The 14,144-nt window shown below is 38.6% G+C and overlaps 1 protein-coding gene and 1 pseudogene across 2 annotated transcripts; both read right to left on the bottom strand.

Moving 5' to 3' along the window:
• Nucleotides 1-6,562: 6,562 nt before the first annotated feature.
• On the bottom strand, nucleotides 6,563-8,454 carry LOC145559939 (glycosyltransferase BC10-like; annotated as a pseudogene).
• Nucleotides 8,455-10,685: 2,231 nt separating this feature from the next.
• LOC145559938 (uncharacterized) lies at nucleotides 10,686-13,898 on the bottom strand. Of its 2 annotated transcripts, none has more exons than XR_014093037.1 (2): nucleotides 13,163-13,898; nucleotides 10,686-11,236 (listed from the first exon to the last, which is right to left on the bottom strand). XR_014093037.1 is itself a non-coding variant. In XM_081621211.1 (2 exons), exons 1-2 carry the CDS (start codon nucleotides 13,672-13,674, stop codon nucleotides 11,130-11,132), a joined length of 405 nt encoding a protein of 134 aa, XP_081477337.1. In that variant the 5' UTR covers nucleotides 13,675-13,898; the 3' UTR covers nucleotides 10,686-11,129. The 2 variants fall into 2 exon arrangements, 1 of the variants encoding a protein (XP_081477337.1); XM_081621211.1 differs by having other exon boundaries at nucleotides 13,377-13,898.
• Nucleotides 13,899-14,144: the final 246 nt, after the last annotated feature.

Below are 14,144 nucleotides of genomic sequence, written 5' to 3'. Positions count from 1 at the left end.
CAACTGCTTGACTCTCCGCCTGGGTAATACTCAGACGGATTCTCCAATTTAAGTTGGATACTTTGTTTATTCAACTGCTTGACTATCCGCCTGGGTAATACTCAGACGGATTCTCCATTTATCTAACTAAGTTTGATACTTAGCATGATCAAATATTTGCCTGTCCGTCTGGGTAATACCCAGACAGACTCGTTTGCTTAAAAAACTAAGTTCGATACTTAGTGTAAATTCAACACTGATTAAGAAACTAAGCACAAAAACGTTTAGTGGCTACGCAACCGGTCTCAAACAAGACCAGAGGCTAAAATGGTCGGATGGTTGCTCCTTTTATAAAATCGCCTGTCCCAACATGGACAAAGGCGTCCGGCGACACCCCTCCGGGTGCAATCGTCGCAGAGAACAGATTATCTGTCGGTTCTACGTATCCATGCAGACGGCAAAAATTGAACGACCAAATTAGTCAACTCATAGCCGTCTGACCGAAATAACCTACGAAGAACGAATAAGTTCCTAAATACCGGATGCCCATAGGCATCAGTCGGTCACCGGCTGAAGTTCTCACTTAGGTTATTTATTTCGAAAATTGCACCTCACCCCAATTGGGGCAAGAGTTCAATGGCTATGAAATCTCTACCAAGACGGACAAAAGCCGTCTGGGTAGTGACCGAAACGCCTGTTGGTGTACGGCTGTGCACTTGGTTTGGGGCAATCACTACTGTGATTGATTGACTTACAAACATATCATGCTCTTTGCAGCATCAGACGTTTTCAAGTCAATCAACCAGCTCCAATTGAAACCAATCACACAGCCGTCCAGGGGCAAGGACAGCCAGACTATTGACTAGTTAGGCAAAAAATCGCCGCATGCTTTTCATAAGATAGGCAAAAATTAAAAATTCAAATGCAAAATAATCAAAACCGACTTAGTCGGTGCAATTCATAAAAGTTCATCCAACCAAACGGTTGTAATGGATCAAATGTTAACCAGACCCCGTCCGGGAGAAAGAAATTGTTAATTAACACGGCTCCACAGCCGGTAAATACAAGAATACTCGGCACGCAGGCCGGAAAAAGCAAGTTTTGGCATACAGCCGCTGATTAAAAAGGAATTAAAAAAGCAAAGACTGGCATACTGTCGCTGAGGGGTCACTTCTGGCCTGCAGACGGAGCCTCCTGGTTCTCCCCCTTCTCCTCATCATCTGAGAGAATTTGGTGCGCTTCGCCGGGACCAGGAAGCTCAGGCGCGGTCGGCTCATTGTTGCTGAGCCAGGCTTCAAAGGAGGCAGGCTCTGGCTCGCCTTGCTCTCTCAAGTACACCACGTACTTGGCATAGCTGTGTGCCATTGTCCAGATGCTATAATCAGCGTCTGGATACAAGGCAGCCCAAGCAATCTTCATACGGGCGTCATTGTCAGCATCACTCTCAGCAACAAGGCGGTTTTGCTCCGCCTCCAGGGTTGCTGCAAAGTTTTTATGAGCTTGAGCAGCATCCTTCTCCAGCCTCTCAACCTTGGATTTCAGTTTGCCAAGGTCCGCCTGGGCCTTCTTGAGCGCCTCATCAGCCTGTTTGGCGCTCTCGTCTGCTTTCTTCTGGGCCTCCTCCGCCCCCTTCTTGGTCGTCTCAGCATCCGTTACCCGCTGGTCGGCCGCCTTCAGATCTAGCTGCAGCTGCTGGATTTTAGACGCCTGTGTCATAATTATTGCTTTAGTTTCAAGTTCATTTACGATAGATGAGTGGAAAGCAATATTATCAGCGTCTATGGCGGACTTCTTGGCCCTTTTTACCTCTTCCCGTTTGCGGGAATAAGGACGTTTGAGCCCGTCCACCCGCAGCATGGCCTGCAAAAAAGCAGGCGGTATAAGAATTGCAGGCGGGGTAAAACACTTGGAAAAAATAACATTGAATTGACAAGTTTCTTACCTCAGCCAGAAGGGATAGAATGCGTTCAAGATTGAACGTCTCTATCCCAGGGATATTGTCCTTATCCCTCTTCCGGACGGCATCCAGCATGGCCTTGGCGTGCTTCTGGACGTCTGGCCATCGGGGAGATTGATCTGCACCACAATCAATACGTGATGAGTGCGAAACTAAGGCAGCACCTATCTGTTGCCGACCGTCTGAGGATGACGTCTGTTGGGAGTGGGATTTCACTCGTAAAGGCCACCCCAGCTCAAGCGGGGATTCAAAAGGGTTCTTACCTTCAGAGCCGGCCAAGCGGGAACCGCTTGCAGGGGTGGTGAACCCCGCGGCTGCTGAGGGGTTGACAAGATCAAGGCACAGGCTGCCGCCTACCTTCTCGAGTCGCCCCGCTATCCGCATCGTCTTAGCCCCGGTTGAGGCGCCAGGAGTTGACGTAGAGGCGGACTTTTTTATCTTGTTAAGAACGGCTGGGGCCTACTCTCTAGCCCGTTTGAGGTTCTTCTCAAACGATTTCCCAACTTCTCCCCCCTGTGAAAATAAACAAGTCAAGGTTAGTATCCGGGCAAGACAGTTTATAAAATAAACTTAAGAAAGGGTCAGGCGCTCATTACCTTGGCCCTGAGCTCGGCCGCAGCTTTCTCCGCAAGATCTTTGCGGATGGTCGCAGAAGACCGCTTGGGGGTTTTCTCCGACTGCAACATGTTTAGCGCTTCTTCTGCAAAAAGAAAGAAATTGGTTAGAATCATAAATCAATTCCGATAGAAAAATACTACAGACGGTGTGAACCCAGGCGCATACGTTTATTAAACATGTGCCCTAGCCCGCAGGCGGCTAGGAAACATTCATCCCTGAACCAGGCGCTCTTGGGAATCCAATTCTTAGGGATTTTTATTGTTTCCCCGGTTGACAGAGTTGCGTCCGTGAGGCCGAAAAAGTCTGCCTCAATTATTTTGTCAAAGTCTTCCTTTGGGATCCGGGGAAGAGCGCATTTCATGCCCAACAAGTCAGGCTTCTTATTGTACAGACGGAATTCATAATTTTCCCGTCTGGTTGGGGCTGACATCAGGTAGAACCTGTGCTTCCAGCCATCGAATTTTGAGACCTTGTCCAAGGTCATCATGTATTGCGGTTGTGTGGTTAGAGTATACCACGCTCTCCAGCCACCTGGGCTTCTGCTGAGGTAATGCATGCTTGCAAAAGCCTCCCAGCCGGGGTAAGCCCTTGGAACTCACAGGTGGCAACATACCCCAGAATGTTGGTCCAGGAGTTGGGGGTAAGTTGCCAGAGCCCAAGGCCGTAGCCTCTCAAAATTGCCTTCACCGCCTGGTGAAGGGGGAAGCGAAGGCCGACTTTGAACGCCGCCTCATAACAGCCAAAATAGTTGTTGGCGTTCTCTTGATCATCCCCCCAAGCGATGGTGCCCAGCTCAGGCGGCACCCGGATCTTATACCCGTCTCCAAGCGGGTGCATTTTCTTAAAGTTCTCTAAGTTCTCCCCCATCTGGATTCGGTCCTTGGAGGAGACGTGGATGCTGAAGGGATCGTCTTTCTCACTCCACTTTTTCCTTTCTTCCTCCTCGCTATCCGGAAGAGGGGGCAAGTCATCGCTGCTCTCGGAGGTAGAGGCGGAGCTTTCGCTCTCTGTCTCCCCCTCGCTTTGGTCTATGGGGGCAGAGGCGGCCTCGTCGCCGCCTTGGTCGCACTCTTCCAAAAAAGAGTCTGCAGGGGTTGAAGGGGCGCGCGGAGGGGATCTCTCCAGAGCCGTCTGGTTTCCCTGACCAGACGTTTCTCCCTCAGGCGTTTGGCCGCCTGAGCCTTCGCTCTTGTAATTCGGGTCCGTGGCCGTCTGCATTGTCCGATCCATGGTGTCCTGCACAGACACATAACTGGTCGGAATCCATGGCAAAGGGTGGTCCCAACACCCCGAGCCGGCACTCCCAGTCCTAGACTCAGCCGACCCTGGTGACCGGCTGGACTCTAACCTAGGTCGTGCCGTGTGTGTTGGTGATGCATCCATTTATTGCAAGGAATATGTACAAGCGGTGAAAAAAGAAAAGAGCTGAGAGAGACAGAGACGGTACCTTTCGATTTGGTATCTGAATGTAGGCAGGACCGACTGTATTGCTGAAGAACAAGCTTTCTTGCTCACGTCTGACTCAAACAAGTAACTTCTGCTCTCTCAAAGTTTCTCTCTTGGAAATTTTTGTAAACGTACAAAATTATGAGGGTAAAACGGCTATATATTGAGGGTAAATTTGGGGGCATTTCCGTAATTTACCCAGAAGGTGAACAATTACTTTCTAACGGTAAAATTACCGCCAACCGGAGCGTGACATGTGTCACAGATGCCACGTGGCGTGCCACGTCACATCTGTGAGGGGCAAATGTTTAGGGTAATTTTACCCCGCCACGTGGTCCAATCAGAGGATGACACGTGTCAGCCTCAGGATGGCCCAAAATGGACCAATCCCTGCTCGACACGTGTCACTCCAGAAAAGAAGGGAAAAGGGCGGCCTTCAGGCCCAAATCCCGAGAATGCCGCAAAACGGCGCAGCCCACCAATGATTAGGGTTCAGTGACCTAATCAGGGGCACAACTCCCAAAGACCCTATAAATAGGGAGATACCCCTCATTTTGAGAAAAAGAACGTTTTATCATTTAATACACCTGCATTCTCTTACATCAGAGAAACACCTGAGCTTGGAATCCGAGCAGATACCCACCTAAATTTCCGTACTCTTTATTCCTTTTCAAGTTACTAACTTGATCGTCGGAGGCGGAGCACCACCCAACAGGTGTCTCCGTTTGTTTTGCAGGTACAACTCACCCCAGATCAGTCTTCGTGTTGTAACTCTCCCGAGGGACAAAAACACCCAAAACAGATACAAATGTTTTTTTATCAAGAAATGACTCAAAGGTGATCAGTGGGCTATATATTGGGTTCAGTCCAGAACTGGCCCAAACTAAGCTACAAACTGGCCAGCCCAGAACTGCAGGTCCATGTTTATTACACATTTGTACCATTTGGTGTGCTCCAACTAACTATGCTATTAGTATTTAGTATTACACTAGTTTAAACCCGTGCAACGCACGATTTTTACTTAATCAAATTATGAATTAGTGAATTATAATGTTAATACAACAATAATTTATTTTTTTTTTAAAAAAAAACAATATTTTTAATTGAAACAAATACTTGAATTTCTTTTCAAAAAAAAAAAAAAAATCAAAAAACTTGAATTAATTTTATATTGTTATCAAAAGTTATTGATTATTAAACATTAAAAAAAAAAATTTAATGATTATAGTGTTTCATATGAGAATGAAATTTATAATTATAACCCTTGCAATGTAATTATATACCCATATGTCCCTATTTTGTTGGCATGTTTTGACCGGCATAATATTTTATAGCATACTATAACTGGCACAATGTTTTACAAATTTATTTGACTATTTTTTATGAAAATTAATAATCATGATTTTTTAATTTTGTTTTATATTTATGTTTATAGTTATTGAATTGTAATGTTATTACTCCGTATTAAAAAAAAATCAATAAATATATAATAATAGGTAAAGTATCAAATCCTGGTTAGAGCAAAAAAACTTTCAAAGAAAAAATACGTTGTAGAATGATACGAAGTACGGGAATAGTACATTTTATTATTCTAATATATTACCTTATTATGTGTTTGTTTATTATTGAAAAATACCTATTATAAAAAATATGAAAGATATGCATATAGAATATATTTCGTATATAGTTGTCAAATTAAAAGTTAAATATCATAGGATATATATATTTAAAATAATATTAATGAAGATTTTGTACAAAAAAGAAAAAAATGGAAAGAAAAAAGTGGCGGGAAAATTTTTAATCGAAACATGACAAGTGTCATGTCAGATTCGCTTTTAGTATTATGTAATTGATTTGCTATTGCCTAATGCCTATTTCATAACAAGGCCAAGGTTGTAAATGTATGGAAGTGACCAAAGTGGACGAGAGATTGTTATTTACACCCGGTTGTACAGTACAACCATGAGTGTTTTGTTCTCATTTTGATAATTGTTTTTTCATTTAATCATCAAATGAAGAGCAAACACTAACCATGAGTAATTTGGGTGTACGGGACACGCGAGTGTGTATAACAAATTTTAATAGTGGACATGTATTATTGATATCCAGTCTAAAACACACATAAGTTGATGCTCTATATTACTAGTGTTAGATTTCTGTGCATGTTTTGACCTGCACAATGCTTTTTTTTTTTTTGGTTGAAACTTGTCATGGAATATTTTACACTTCAAGTCTTCAACCATTTAAATATGGAGACATGGAGTATTATACTATTATTGATGATCATGATTTTCAAACTTTTCAGTAGTATTAATTCAATTTTCTCTCCAAATTGTAGGAGCTGTAGCATTTGTATTCGATTAAAAATAATGGTATTGGTCAACAAATGAACCAGATCCATGTAGTTTATTTTTGCGAAACAAATGAACTACATAAAACTTTGTAACGTAGGAAACGATATACAAACAAATGAACCAGATCCATGTAGTGTGTATATATATATATATATATATATATATATATATATAGAGCACTTATCTTACTCTTTACCTTAATTAATATTCACCCAAACAATGTAGAACTAATCTCCAACAACAGCTTAATACTATTAGGAGCAAATTTGCGAGCAAAAAGATAACACATGTTAGTAAATTCGCCACCAATAGTACAATTATCCCTGAACCTCATTTCTTGAATCATTTTTGCTGAAATATTAGACCTTGATCCGAACATGGTAGGATGGCGGTTGCCTTTCCATTCAGTCCAAGTCAAGCTCCAATTCGAGTTGCGTTCTGGATGATTAAGCATAACCAAAATCTGAACATAATGTTCATCTTGATTCTGACAAGGCGAACTACAATGATCTCGAAAAACCGGGTAATATTTGGTGTCCGAAAGGATGTCTATGGATAAAACTCGGTCCATGACCACCCATTGAGCACCCTTCTGCCACTGCCATCTCTTGAGGGGTGGATCCATTTTGCCTCTCCATCTGTAAGGGCTCGACTTTTTGAAGTCAGGTTCGATTCCTACGAAGCTGAGGTTAGTGTTCTTAATCAGTAGGTAGTCGTAGACTGTTGTGAAGTTGTACAAGGGGATGCAGGCTTCTGAGAGGAGGATGAATTTTTCATTTGAGTAGTCTAGGAGTGCTGATGCTAGTAATCGTCTTTCAGCATCGATCATTGATATGCTTGCCCACTCTACACTCTGTGCGCATTTATAATATTAGGATCAAGATAAAAGTATGTAATAATATTAATCAATAAACCAAGCATAATGTATATAAAGCACCATTTTAGAATATATTTGATGATAGATGCTAGGGCTGAGCAAAACTACACAAAACCCCGAAAAATCGATCCGTAACCGTTCTGAAAATTAGGGTACCCAATCCGATAACCACAACGGTTTAAGTATCCGTTTCGATAATTTGTTATCGGGTATGATTATTGGGTATCATTTTAAAATTAACGGTTATCCGATTCGTTAATCTATTCATTTTAAATCTAAAATCTTACTTTACTTTATTATATAAATGATTAGTAATATTATTAATAATTTGGTCAAAATCATATGACATTGTTGTTAATTAGTGGTAAATTATATCATAATAACTACATAATTAAGTTTAATTATCATTATTGGATATCTTATAGAATACCCGATAACCGATCCAAAAATTCGGGTACCCAAAGTCCGGGTACCCGAACTTATCGGTTCGGGTTATGGATATCACTTTTAGGGATTTTGGTTATCGGGTACCCGAACCGCTAGTACTTACGATACGGGTACCCATCCCATGCTCACCCCTTAGATGCATTGCATGCATCAAATTAAATTAGTGTAACATTTGTATCGATTGATCATTGATATAAAAGAATTAACATACCTTGCTAGGAATCCTTCTACCATGGAAGACGGAATCCTTAGGCAGGATCAGTGTAATTAGGATGAGTATGAATGTAAATAGAAAATTTATCTTCATGTCCTTTGAAGAACATCTCCCATAGAGGAGCTAAAGGCAGGGGACCTCTTGTCAAGAACAAGAACGCAAGCTTTGGAACACGTTGAAATGGGTACTCCGGTATCTGAGACACCAATGACCCCCTCCATAACAACTCTGCATCATCCTCTATATAATGCAGCAGTTTCTCCCCTGACTCCTCCTCCTCCTCTTCGCGTGGTGGAGGCGGGGATGGAGGGGGAGGGGGAGGCGGTGATGGTGGTGGTGGAGACGGCGATGGTGTAGATGCTAATGCCTGAGTTACATGTTGTGAGGATGTTGATGTTGTGCATGCTATTGCTAATAACTGACTCTGATTTGTAACATAATAAAAACTGAGGATGTAAAAACAGGATGTAATTCCAACAGACAAACCAACTACAAAAAAGACAAATTTAGACGCTGAACTTGCTGTTGTTTTTTGATGTTGTTGTTGTTGATGATTTCCCATTTTTATTAATTCCCAAGTTGCATAATACAAGTAATTAAACAACCATAATATAAGTGAATAAATCGAAATGGAAGTTATTACATATATGTATAAATTATAGAGAAATGATAGATATTGTTGTGATGAGATATGAACATTTATGTAATATGTTAATAAAGTCATGGATAGATTGCTCCGTAAAAGAAGTCGAATAAGAATTGTGATGCAATAAATCGTGAATAAGGGCTAAATTAATTAAAGAGTCGTAAGTATACCAGATCTTAAGCAACCTACACTTTATGTAAAAACAAGCTTTCCCACTAACATTATTTCAGTTAGAAGGCACATAATCAAAACAAGTCAACATATCATTAAAAAAAATAAATTATTATATTTTAGGGTAAGACTCATTAGTCGTTAGTAGAAAGCTTAATGAAAATTTCTAGACCGACTATCTTGAATGGGGTTTGATCCTTGTAGGGTATTAAATTTCAAGTTTTCAACCAATTTTTATTAATTTATTACGAGTTCGTAATAAAATTTAAGTTTTTTTTTTTTTTTTAAATAATTTTGATGGGAGTAATTAAACTTAGGAATTAAAGTCGATAACAATGACAATTGTATGTGTGTTAGGTACATGGGCACCTTCAGCCAATTTTTTGTTGACTTTTTCCAAGTAAAATGCATGTTATATGAAAGTTGAGCAGAATGGAATTCAATGGAGGATCAAATGAAGTCTCATGCAGCATCAATAGTCCAACGGACTCTCTTGTGAGGAGATATGATAGATTATATTAATCAATACTTAACTTTAACCAAAAATTTAACCAAATGATTAGACTCAAAAATATATTTTATACTCTAACAATTATATTATAATCTTTGGTACATACATCCTTTTAGCTAAACATTTAAATTTCAAATATTGTCACTTCTATATATGAGTAATAACCTTTTCACAAAAAGTTGACAATTGAGGAATACTTGTAATAGTTTTTGGAACACTTTACAATTATCAATACTACAACAAAGTAGTGCCTTAAGTCACTTTCCAATGACTAATTCCAAATATGCCTCCTTTCACCATGAGGGATTTTAAGTTATTGACTTGTCAATGCATTACTTTAATTATTAATATACTTAATTATACTTATATATATATTGATGTTTGAAAAATAGATTTGGAAACGAATCTAACTATATCCCACATAACTATATTTTTAATCACAAATGATGGTCAAAGAAAATTAAATATATAATGTAAAAAATCCTTATGGTACAATAAAAGAAAAACGAAGGACGTATAGTTTCTCGTATTATTATGATTGTGAGCAACAAAATTGACAACCAAACCTAAGTAAATTACCACCTCAAAAAGACAAATTTAATAGTGCATTAAGCTTTATAAGATTATTAGAATTTGTTATATATACCCGGGTACTGTACAAACCCACATTCCCACATTGAAGTTTTGGAAAAGAAGATGGGTGAAAAATGTTATAAAGTAACACAATATTATACTAGACATAGAGTATAGGCCTAATATTGGGACATGCTACTAAGTTCAAGTTGAACTCTAAACGAGCTTGAGACGAGCTCAAATTGACCACGAGTCGAGCTTTAATCGAGCTTCTTGCGAGTTCGAGTTTGAGCTTGACTATTGAACTAACGAGTCGAGTTCACGCTTGAGTTTTCGAGCTCACGAGTTGTCGAGCTTGAGTTTTCAAGCTCGCGAGTTGTCGAGCTTGATTTTTCGAGCTCGTGAGTTGTTGAGCTTGAGTCAAGCCTAACGAGATCGAGTTGAGCTTAGTGATACTTAAGTTTGACTCGCATCATAATCAACCCTATTTGCATGTAAAAAATTAACTCGATTTAGGTGAAACTTTTAAATTGAGGTACTCTTGGTACTTTTTTGGGTGTTACCTCAAATTAGAAGGTCAAAGTGACCCCAAAACCTTAATAGATCAATATTGGGTACGAAAATTGATAACTTTTAGCTATGAGGTGGTAATTTTTAATTTTTTTTTTTTAACTTTAAGGGGTGGTTATTTAAAGTAAATAAAAAAAAGGGTGATTAAATCAATTTTAAGTGATTTAAAGGGTGATTATATATATATTTTTCGAAAAACATTACGAATTCTTATCACTAGCTTTGGAGAAGAAACTTAAAGCAAAAAGGACTAGTTTATAGTGTTATACTACGTAGAATTTTTTATTACTTCCTCCGTTTTTTTTTAGTTGACACCATTGGGTTTGACACACAATTTAAGACAAGGAGAGAGAGTGTAAAAAGAGAGGGGTATTGCATGTCTTTTTAAGCTAATTGAAAAAGTGAGTGGGGTTCCTTTTTAAGCTAATTGAAAAAGTGAGTGGGAATCCTTTAGTAATAAATCTACCGTGACACTATTTTTTGATGAAGGAGCTAAATTCTTTTTGTAGTTTCCCTCCAAACTTTTTAATGAAAATTTAAATTTTCACATTTACTTTACAACTTTACAATTCAAAATTGAGGGGATATTTTTACCTACTATAAAAGCAGTACAATAACATTAAATTTCCTCCCCCAAAAACTACTCCAAAAAAACTTCACAGCACACACATGCACACATTCAGGTCCAATATTCGTGAAGATGTTGATACTACAAATGTCATGGGGGAGGAATTTTCAGTTGAAGAACTGCAAGAACTTGAAGCTGCTACACAGTGGCCGGAAGGGGATGCTGATGCACATGATTCCCAGAGTGATGATGATGAGGTATGATTTTGTAGCGAAGCTGAAACTGATAGTGATGATGATAATAATCTGAATACAAATGAAACAGAGTTGCATGTTAATGAAGGTAATCCCAACTTAGCTAATAAAAAACCAGAAATGACCAACAAAAAAAGAACTCATTTAGCACAGAGACTTATGGCATTATCTACTGATTGGGATATAAAAAGAGGTGGACTTAAGCAATGTCAGGATGAGTTCAATCTAAGTAGATCAACTATATGTAGAATGTGGAGAGTTGTAAGAGAACAAGGGAAAAATGGTATTGACCTGATTAATGTTCAACATAAAAAAACTGGTAGAGTAGGTAGAAAACAAAGAGAATTTGATACTGAAATTTTACTTGCAATCAGCCAAAAACAAAGAACCACCCTTAGAAGCTTTGCAGTAGCATTACAATGTTGTGTTTCCACTGTCTATAAGCTGCTCAAAAAGGGGATAATCAGGTCACATACCAACTCTATTAGGCCTACAGTTTCAGCTGCACACAAAATACAGAGATTGAAATGGATATTGGGTCTCACTCTTCCTAGATCAGTCACTCAACAATCAACATTTGTGAATTTATCCAATTTTGTGCACATCGACGAGAAGTGGTTTTTTATGAGCAAGAACACACAAAGGTATTACCTACTTGCAGGAGAAGAGGGAGAACAAGAGCCATATAGACATGTGCAGTCCAAAAACTTCACTGAGAAGGTCATGTTTTTAGTAGGGGTTGGATCACCGCTTTTTCAACACAATGGGGAAGTCACTTTTGATGGAAAATTAGGGATTTGGGAATTCACAGAGGAAGTAGCAGCCATCAGATCAAGCAAGAACAGGGAGAAAGGGACTATTGAAACCAAACCAACACAATCTATCACCAAGGTTGTCATTAGAAGGAAGATGATTGATGAATTATTACCAGCAATTAGAGCCAAGTGGCCAAGTAATGCATGTAAGACAATTTGGATACAACAAGATAATGCGAGGCCACATATATCCCCTAATGATGTTGAGTTTTTAGAAGAAGCAAACAAAGATGGGTTTAGTATGCACTTAATCTGTCAGCCCCCTCAATCCCCGGATTTGAATATTTTGGATTTGGGATTTTTTAGGGCTATACAGTCAATACAACATCAAAAATTCCCAACTAATGTGACTGAACTAGTGAAATCAGTGAAAGAAGCTTATGCAGAGTATGAGCCTAAGAGTCTCAGTTACACTTGGTTACAACTACAGTATGTAATGGTTGAAATACTCAAGGATATGGGCGGGAACAAGTACAAGAACCCACATCATGGTAAGAAAAGACTTGATCGACTTGGCTTGCTTCCTACAATTGTTGACATTTCTAATGAAATTATAGAATCAGCTGTGGATTTTTTGAATGAAGGGTTTGTGGCAGCTCCAGCTATAAATGGTCAAGACTATGAAATGGAAGATGCAATTTAAGTCTCAATTCCGTGTAGTACAAAGACAATCTACACATCTTTTGTAGTACAAGGCTTGATAATTTTTTGCAAGTGGGGATGATTAATTATAGTAGTTGTAGTAGTATTATTACTAGACAATTAACTTGAGAATGACCTTAGAAAAGATAGGTAAGATCCCACTTTAATTTTGTATATGCAGTACAGATTAACTGGTTTCCTTAAACACATGCTGTACTTTTTTTGTAAAAAAATGGATATATGAATGATTTATGGTACTTTGTTTTTAATTTTTGTATGAGCATAAACGAAACTATACTATCAAAGAGTTATACTCACCAACAAGGACTAAAACTAATTACCAACATGTAATTTCATTTAACCAAACAATTACCAACATGCAAGTTCATTCAATCATCAGATATCCCCATAAATCATACACATAATTATCATTTAAAAGCATAAGTTTTTAAGAGGTAAGCTTTTGAAGAAATTAAATTTAAAACAGAAAATTGGAGCAGATACCAATAATGTCACCTACTTTTGGGTGTTTATTTCTTCCTTCTTTTTGAGATATTTTTTTTCATCTATGTCACCCAATCTTGAAGGCGATTGAAACAATTTCCTCCTTCTACTTTAAGTGGAAATTGGGTATAAATTATCATCCATATTCAACACCATATCATCTGGTGTTTCAGGAACAACCATTGTGCCTTTGGTATGCCTATCACGAACATACAAACAGGGAACATTACCTGAATCATTCCACGCACGCGGATCAGTGGGAGGAGAAGTAGTATGCTCATCATTGTCCCCTTTAATTGGGGTTTTAGGTGACTCAGAACTCATTAGATTGTTGATATACTCTGAATCAAGGTTCGAAATAGAAAAAGGTTGGATCGAAATATTTTGGTACCAAGTTTCATTCTCCCAAGGATAAGTCTCAGGCAGAAATTCTGCTAGTGAAGAAGCCGCAATTATCTTCTTCTGCTCCTTTGTAAGAGTATACTCCTTTCCCTTCTTTGAAAGAACAATCGGCTTCCCCTTTTCCATTACAGGAAAAAATTGTTTTTTTTTTTTTTTAATTTTGGAAGGAGAAAAAAATTTGAGTTAGATTACCTCAAATTAAGGAAAGATAATTAAAGAGAGTAAGAATTGCATATAGATTTGTGGATTTTACAAGATATTTGAGGAGAGAGAAAGTGGTAGAATTTTCTAGATGAACTTCAAGAACACAATTAAGAGCTCTGGTAGGAGTTCCCTCAAACAAAAAAAAAAAAAAAAAAAAAAGATGTCTGGGAGGAAGGCGTGGGTAAGTGGGTTTATTGCCAACAATCAAAGTAGAGTAGTTAGGTAGGTGGGATGTCATAAAAGAGTAGGGAGTGATTAGTTATAATCAACAATTATATGTTTAAACAAAGGATGTTTAGGATATAATCTGTTTTTTTATTAAGGGTAAAATAGGAAATTCACCCTAAAAAACTTTCCAAAAAAGAAAGTGTGTCAACTAAATATAAACTTCC

This window comes from Chenopodium album, chromosome 9, assembly GCF_948465745.1.
Source record: "Chenopodium album chromosome 9, dcCheAlbu1.1, whole genome shotgun sequence".
Classification (NCBI taxonomy): Eukaryota; Viridiplantae; Streptophyta; class Magnoliopsida; order Caryophyllales; family Amaranthaceae; genus Chenopodium; species Chenopodium album.
Note: the sequence above shows the minus strand (reverse complement) of the source record. Positions and strands in the feature narration are given on the sequence as shown.